This window comes from Lathyrus oleraceus, chromosome 5, assembly GCF_024323335.1.
Source record: "Lathyrus oleraceus cultivar Zhongwan6 chromosome 5, CAAS_Psat_ZW6_1.0, whole genome shotgun sequence".
Classification (NCBI taxonomy): Eukaryota; Viridiplantae; Streptophyta; class Magnoliopsida; order Fabales; family Fabaceae; genus Lathyrus; species Lathyrus oleraceus.
Genome location: NC_066583.1, coordinates 617,204,187 through 617,213,342, shown reverse-complemented (window position 1 = coordinate 617,213,342; position 9,156 = coordinate 617,204,187). Strand labels below are relative to the sequence as shown.

At 33.4% G+C, this 9,156-nt stretch overlaps 1 protein-coding gene across 1 annotated transcript; it reads left to right on the top strand.

Moving 5' to 3' along the window:
- Positions 1-1,103: 1,103 nt before the first annotated feature.
- On the top strand, positions 1,104-2,142 carry LOC127087108 (ruBisCO-associated protein). The gene has a single exon (XM_051027958.1). It carries the CDS (start codon positions 1,160-1,162, stop codon positions 1,961-1,963), a length of 804 nt encoding a protein of 267 aa, XP_050883915.1. The 5' UTR covers positions 1,104-1,159; the 3' UTR covers positions 1,964-2,142.
- The last annotated feature ends 7,014 nt before the right edge of the window (positions 2,143-9,156 follow it).

The window sequence follows — 9,156 nt, the reverse complement described above, 5'->3', positions numbered from 1 at the left end:
ATTTCTTATCTATACCCATGTTTTCCGGATTTCAATCATTATTATACCAAAACAAAGGTGTAACTGGTGGAGTTTATATGATACTTTTGTAAGAATATATTCTATTGATATAATCATTATAATTTTTTTATTACAAAATCAATAAGTAAAATAATATGATCCATTCCGTAAATCTTAATTTATCTAATAAAAAAAATTAATATTGTCAGGTTGAACGTCATCACTAAATTTAAAATTATTATATTAACAATTGTATAATATTAATAATTGTATAAGTGAGTTTCTAGTGACTATTACAACTTAAAAAAACATTCTATATTAATATTTTCGTAGAATTTGAGATTTTTTAATAGACCAAATTTCTCGTCTCAAGAGATATTGAAGATGGTGTGTAATACTAAGATGAGTCTAGGTATAATATATAAAACAAGTAGGTGTTATATATTTTTGTTAAAAAAACAATTTTTTTTTTAATTTATCACTTATATTTATCTCTCATAAAATTTTTTAAATAATAAATAAGTAAATGGAGGAAAAATCGATTCTAGGAAATGACACTAAAGAGGGGTTAATTTTGGAGTTTTTAGGGGTATAACTTATTTTTTTGTAACTTTAAAATTAAATAAGAAGTGTAAAAATGAATTAAAAAGGTGGGAATATCATTGTCTTTGATTTCATGAACATGAACACTTCTCTTATACTCTAATTAATTGGGCCTAAGCCCAATAGAATTATTTTAAGTGCTTTCAAATTCCATCAATTTATTTTATTTTTTTACAAATAAATACCTTTATTATAGAAGCTAAAACATTAAGATAATAAGAGCAAATCTAGGATGATATCCATAAGTAGCCAATAAGAAGTAGCTAAAATATTCACTTAACTATTATAGAAAGTTGGTGAAATGGTATACCTAATATTATTGTTGCTATTAGAACAAGTTACTCTTGAATCACAATAATTAAACTTAAATATAATTTAAAGGTAACTCCATATATAACTTTCTTTATGCTCTTTTACCTTAAACAGAACTTCTACTTCAAATCACCAATTAATAAAACTATATAAAGCAAATCTATGCTAGCAAATTTTCATTGTAAAATCAAAATTATTCATATTATTACTATCCCCACCCCACTACACCCCTACAATAACAACAATGTTGTCTATCTTTCGACAATACACATTCGATGACTCATTCGAACAAGTCTTCATATCCAACAAATTCCTAAAAGAATACCAAATTGCCCTCACATTTGCCACAGATTACGACCAAAACAACATACCCACAAATGGAATTTTCACACCCAATTGGGACACAACAAAAGTCACACCTGAAACAATAACCGATCTAAAAAACAAAAACCCTGAAGTCAACATTAAAGTCTACATTAGTATCGGTAACAGTGGCACCAAATTCCCATTTTGTCCTCGAAACAACAAAACATGGATTCTCAACGCAACAAAATCACTCACAAACATCATTAAAAACTACGAAGATTGCGATCTCCAAGTCGACGGGATTGATGTTTTGTACGAATGTATCGAAGCTTCACCCGTTGACTTTGTTGAATGCATTGGTCAACTTATAAAGAATTTAAAGGAAAACGGTGTTATAAAAGAAGCTTCTATTTCTCCTTCTTTTGCTCTCAACAAAGAATATTATTTCTTGTTGTATAAGAGCTATTCTTCTCTCATTGATTGGGTTGATTATCAGTTTCAAAACGAGGTTGTTCCTGTTTTTGCACCCAATAAATTGACGGAGGTTTATGATGATTTGGTAATGGAGTTTTATCCGAGGAAGAAACTGTTTGCTGGATACAGTGCTGAGAATGAGGATTGGGCTACGTTGTCACCGATTGTGTTTTTTCTTGGTGGAATGAATATTCTCAAGAAGAGAAAAGGTCCTGGGATTTCAATTCATTACCATAATTACTATCAACAAAACGAAAATAATGAGTGATCTATATGATATGTGTATGTATACTTTAATTATATTATGTTGCATGAAATAAGACCCATGGATGGTGATAAAATATTCTAGCTGGCTTTTAATATATCATATGCATGTTAATTGCTGTATATATGTTTCTCAGCAAATGACAAATGTTAACTTGTGATATAGTCTCACACAAGTTCCATCATTTCTAATGATGTCACTTTAATTATTAATTAAAAATAATTAAGATTACATATTTATTCATCGAATTACTCTACCCGAATAATAACTAACTTTTTAAGGAATTTAAATAATAAAAAATTGAAAATTTAATTAATGACAAAGTTCTTTAATTTAATTTTAGATTTCATTTTATTTGATTATTTAATAAATGTTTATTTCATTAAAAAAATAATTTTGTTATCCAACTTAATCATTTCCGTTAAAATTTGAAAAAAATATATTAAGTTGGGATGATGTGGCGGTTTGCCGTGGATTTTGATAAACAACTGCTAGTCCTTCAAAATTGATATTTTGATTACTTGCAGGATCGACTAGATTGATCCTAGAATATATGTGCATAGTTTTCTTAAGTTTTTCTTGACAATGAGTATTTCTGATTTAGTTCGTGACTTTAAAGTAATGCAAGAATAATTTATAAAAAAAATAAAGAACAACTTCGACTGCAAATATAAAGAAATGAAGAATAACTTCGACTGAAACTTAAAAGGTATGAAAATAACATTAACGTAAATAATTTGACATTGAATGAAAATATGGTGATTCATACGTACATTTCACTCAGTAACTCTTTTCTCAATACACTTAGATACTTTGAGTAATATGAGTTTTATATACAATTGAACACCCTGAATCCTGATACGAGGACCCCTATTTATACTAAATCGACAATAACGGTAAGAAGAGTCCTCTCTCCAGAGAATGACACGTTCTCGCCATGTGTTTCGCCTATCACAAACTTCCATGCGTTCTTCAAGAAACAGATAAGGCTAAAAAACAGTTACTGAGAACACACATTCCACGATTTCATGTTATTTCATACTTCATAGAAACTGAATAGTTTCTTTCTTTTTTTATATAAATACCTCTCATATTCCTCGTTTAAACTTTTTTATCTTCCATCCTTAGAACTCGATCGCATATGCGATCTTCCACTAAAATATTTAAAATATCCTTTTTACTTCAGATTTTTCTTGAACTTTCTACAATGACACCCTCAAAATCAAAGAACAACAAAGGTGACAAGAGTAAAAAATAAGTTATACCACATATTGCACAGATTCCTAATCCATTGTTGATGGGGAATGAAGAATATGTTCCTGAACCACCTCTACAGGAAGAATATTGCTGGTGAGACCCACACATTTATGGGTCCTTTGCTTGATTTTAGCGTAAATGCTGAAAAACTGAAAGAGTTTTTTCTTGCTTACCATCGTACCAATCCCATAGCTAGCAAAAGAAAAACAATAGCTGCTAGTGAAGACGTTAGTGCTAAACTAGATTGGAAGAATGATGAATCTAAGGCAAAAAAAAAAGTTAATTCTCAGGCAAAACCTTCGACTGAAGCCTTAAAACCCAAAGATCCAAGTGGGATAGAAATAGAAAAAACCATTAATCTAGACTATATGAGCAATGCTCTTAGGTTACTTCGCTCTTGTCCTTTATTTACAGACCCCGAGGCTTATCTCTCCTGGCTTGCCAAGGTTAAGCAGAAAAAAGCACAAATCTGGAAAGAAATGAGAATTTTCTACACAATTCAATTGTCGAAAGTGGGACCAGGGTATTGTCAAATTATGGTGGTTGCATCTTTGTATTTTTGGGATAGTACCACCAATACCTTCTATCTCCCTTGTGGAATGATTACCCTGACCTTATTCGACATTCTTGCGATTACTGGTCTTCAACCAACTGGAGAACTTTTGACCCATATGAGATGAACGAAGACACCATTGGTTACGACAGTCAACGGGCCAACTTCACCAACTATATAGATTATCACCATAACACTGAAAGCAATGGCATATATGACGAAGAACATACTGTCTTCTTGGCACTCTAGTTATCTTGCTGCATCTTTTGCTCCAAGTCACTGAAGGTGGTGAAAAGGTTTTTAACTCTGGCGAATCAGTTGCATGCTAGATGCAACATCTGCCTTAGTCAGCTAATACTGGGTTGGCTTTATGAATCCTTGGGATATGCTACTGAACTCTTAAAGAACTATCAGCTAGGTACAAGGAAATGCTCTTAATTCCAGAGTCTGAACTCCATGAGGGCAAAAGAGTATGATGCCAAAGTCTGAACTATGTAGGCAATGAAAGAGGTAGCCAGAGTCTGAACTCCATGGTCTGGATGAATGAATGCCAAAGTCTGAACTGTAGGCATGATAATACGTCAACGTTTGTAACTATATAGACAAAATCGGGATGGCCAAAGTCTGAACTCAATGGGGGTAAGGATGCCAAGGTATGTACCTTATAGGCAAAGAACAAAGCCAAAGTTTGTACTCCATAGGCTGAAAGAAGTTGCCAAGGTCTGCATCTTGTGGGCAAGAAACAAAGCTAAAGTCTACACCCCATGGATTGAATGCCAAGGTCTAAACCTTATAGGCAAAGGATAAAGATGCCACAGTCTGAACTGTATGGGAACAATCAAGGGTTTCTAGAGTCTGAACTCAACATGGCAAGAATGCTAAGGTCTGCACCATATGGGCAAAGAATAAAGGATTCCACAATCCAAACTGTGTGGGAAATATTCCAAGGTCTGTGCCTTATATGCAAAGAATAAAGCCAGAGTCTTTACTCCATGGGCTGAAGGAAGTTGCCAAGGTCTGGACCTTGTGGACAAGAAACAAAGCATGCCATAGTCTAAACTGATAGGCAATGCACGAGGCAATTGATTAAGAAATGGGTATGTGACACCAAGATGGTGATCCCAAGAGATGTGTGAACATCAAGGAGGAGAGTCTGATACTGAATCCAAAAGAAGAGTAATAAACTGTTGAAAGAGGATTGGTGCTTGCTTGAAGAAGATTTGTCAATTCTATGATTCAAATTGCACTAAAGCTATGAACAAGGACGAATGCTTTGAATAGCTAGGACCGACGCCCCGTACGCAAAGTCACTCTAGAAAAGGTTGGGAGAAACTCTGTCTCATCATTCCTCATTACTTAAGGCTCATAGTGTGTAACCCTTATCATGATTGACAAGTGTTGTTAGAGACTTCTGATTATTGATATTGATGATGCCATATTGTTTGTTGTGTTGAAGAAACTTGATAATTGTTTGATTTGAATTGTGCTAAACTTTATGAATGAGGGTGAATGCTTTGAATAGCTAGGGCTTATGCTCCATACGCAAAGTCACTCTAGACAAGGGTAGGAGAAACTCTGTCTCATCATTCCTCATTAATTAAGGCTTGTGGCTTACAATTTGAATCACACTTGTCAAGTGTTGATACCTTTAACGTGCTTGAGAAGTAGTCCACTTTGCTATATATGCTTGATTGATGTTGACTTTGAAGTTTTGATCTTGTATTTAAACCTTGAGGTGTTGAGCTCCTGAGATTCAGCATATCCATAATAGCTTGAGCGCAATGAACTTGCCATATCAAGTGATCAAGGATCTTTTGATCACTTGAATAGGCTTGGGACTTATAGTACAATACAAAGGGTTTGGTTGACCAAAGCGACCTTTGGTCAACACAAACCACTAAGATTAAAGTAATAGTTGAACTATGTGCAATAATAAACCCAATTGAATTAATTAACTAGATAAAATTAGACAATTCTAATTAAGGACCCTAAACTAAGGGAACATGTCTAAAAATCAGGATTTTCTAAGTCCTAAGGGCAAAATGATCATTATGCTAAAAATGGGATAATTAGGAAAATAAAGTTCTAATAATCAACATTTAATTAAGAACTTACATAATCCTACTTATATTTAACCTGCCAAAAATAATTAATACAATTATTCTTAACATAACTTAATTCTAAAAACTAAATTATTCTAAAAATAACAAATCTAATTCTAATTAATATAATAAATCAAGATTAACCTAATTGATCTAAGAGGTTATTAATTAAAACTTGAATTAATTCTACTAATCATCCTAATTTACCTTAATAATAATTATTCCTAAATTCTAAAACTTAATTTTCCATTATACAAAAGAAAAATGTCATGAATTCTATTAAATAAAATAAAAAAGGAGGTTAAAAGGGGTGCAGGACTATGGACCAGAGATTTCGGATGAGGCCCATTATGCTTGTCCATGAGATGTTGTAGGTATGAGTTGTTGGGGGAGGTGCGGATAGAAAGGTTTGGAGCTCAACAAGCAGATTCAGGTTCCATGCTCATGTGACTCTTGAAAACCAAGTTAACGTGTATGAAGCCGTCTTCGATTCTTCTTCAGCTTCGCTTCCTCCATTTCAAAATTCTGGTGAACCACGCCCTTGGATTCCCAATCTTTCTTGTTTGTTTCAACCACCAAACACAAACCACGAGCGATGACGCAAAACAAACACTTGTTGGTTGCTAATCATGAATTAAGCTTGAATGAAAATAGTGATGGGCTTGAATTTGTTAGCCTGCAAATGTGAATTTCGATTTGTTAGTTTGCTAATTGTTTGGTTTTGTTAATTGGTTTGAAGTGGAATAATTGGAAGTGATTTTGTTAATTGGCTTTTTACAGGGTATCAATTGGAGTTACTTGTTTGGAATTGGCTTGGTGTGGAAATGTTTTGAAGAATTGAGTTTTCTTGCATATGGAATTGTTATCAAGAGTGGAACGAAACTGATTTGCTCATTTGTTTGTTGACTTTGCAAGGATGTTAAATTGGAATGTGTAGGAATTGTAGGTTTTTGTGAATTGTATACTGTGATGTGAATGTGGATGCAAACTATTGGTTTGGAATTTGAATGGAAAATGTATGTTGTAATTTGAAAAAAATGTGATATTGAATTTGCAAAATGAAAACATGATTGGGAATGTGGATTGAAAATATATGTTGTAACTTGAATTGAAAATATGAAAAAATGTATGAAAGGTTGGTTTATGAAATGTTTGGTTTGAATTTGTACATGGTAACATGGAACTTGAATTGAATATTGTAATGAAAAATTGGATATTGTAATGTTGAAATTTAATTGGATTGAGTGTTGATTTGAAATGAAAATGTGATATGGAAATGAATAGTTAAGATTGTTTGGATGAATGAAATTATAATGGAAATGTGTGATTGACTTTGTATGGAAACGTTGGTTTGACAAATATGAATGATTTTAGATTGGAGGAAATAATTGATTTATGTAAAAGAAATGTATTGATGGAATTTGGATTGAAGATGAACATTGTATATTGAACTGAAAATGAAATTGAGTGATGAAATGATTGAAATTGGCCATTATGGTGTTTGAATGGAATTTTGAAGGTTTTATGAGGACTTAATGAATGGTTGAAAGATTATGAATGGTGATTTGCAAATGTTTTGGCACATGATTTGAAATGGAAATAAATAAAAAATGCATCAATTAAGAATCAATAGTTAAGAGGACCAAGGTATAATTTATAATCAAATGTAAATGATCAATGTTATATGGCCCTATCGAGTGACTGGTTGACTTTGGTCAACCAGTTGACCAAAAAGTCAACATTTAACCAAAGTTAACTATGAGGCAAGAGATAGGGTTTTACATGTAATGCAATCGGGGCATGATTCATAGGAAACAAAAACTACTGTTTAATTCACAATAAATCAAGACATATGGACCAATGCTTTTGCCAATACCAAAAGACTTAGGCAATGTTGAAATAAGATGAGATATCAACCATGTAGACATATAGATGATGGATGATGCATGATATGACACCCAAACATCTTTCCCCAATGAACTAGGGTTTCTACTAAGCTAAAGGTGACAAATCAAACCACAAAGCACATTGAGATCATACCTCCCCTTGATTAGGGTTTTGAGCCTAAAGCAAGGTCAATAAATGAATTACCCATGATGAGCACCCACAATTAGGACAAAAGCCAAGCACATTAGGGTTTAGGAATGAAAGATCAAGATGCAATCCCCCAAGATCAAGCAAGACCCTATTATGTTATTCATAAGCTTGGAATCTATGATATTTGTGAGAATGAATGCATGATGCACATGAATGCAGATGAATCTCAAGTTATAGGTTGGGTGAAGATGAAAAGAGGAGGTAAAATTTTGGGGTACGATAATGAGTTTGGTATGTGAAGAGACTTTTAATAGTGTGAAGTTGGGTATGTTAAAACTGACCAATTGTATCCTTGAAGAGATAAGAGAAGGTCGGAAGATCGACGTGGGATTGGTTGACCAACTTGTGTTAATCAATCAAGGTAAGGGTGATGATTTCAGAATTGACGAGAATGGTGTGATGAGGTTCAAAAACAGGGTTTGTGTACTAGATGTACATGAGCTTAAGAAGAGTATTCTTGAGGAAGGTTATAGAAGTTTCCTAAGTATTCATCTCGGTGCCACAAAAATGTATCAAAACCTGAAGATATTGTTTTGGTGGCCAGGAATGAAGAAGGAAGTAACTGAGTTTGTTTATGCCTGTTTGACTTGCTAGAAGTCGAAGATTGAACATTAGAAGTTGTTGGGTCTGATGCAAGTTGAATATTCCTGAGTAGAAGTGGCATATCATTTCCATGGATTTCATGACAAGTTTGTCGAAGACGACAAAGGGATGTGATTCCATATGGGTAATCGTTGACAGGATGACTAAATCGGCTTATTTCATAACGATTATGATCAATTTTCCTTTGTAAAAATTAGCGGAGTTGTATATTGAGAAGATTATTAGTTTAGATGGTATTCCGTCGAGCATCATGTTTGATAGATATTTGTGGTTCACATCGAGGTTTTGGAAGAGCTTGCATGAAACATTGGTTACTAAGATGAAGTTGAGTTCTGCTTATCATCCACAGACAGATGGTCATACGGAGAGAACCATCCAACCCTTGGAGAATCTATTAAGGGCTTGTGTGCTAAAACAAGGAAATGTTTTGGATAACTACTTGTCGCTGATTAAGTTCACTTATAATAATAGTTTCCATTTAAGTATTCGAATGGTGCCGTGTGAGGCATTTTATAGTAGGAGGTGTAGGATACCTCTGTGTTGGTATGAACCTGGCGAGAGTGAGGTGATTGGACCGAAGATTG

Excerpts from the sequence above, each read along its gene's own strand:
- LOC127087108 (XM_051027958.1), top strand. The coding sequence starts at position 1,160 with ATGTTGTCTATCTTTCGACAATACACATTCGATGACTCATTCGAACAA.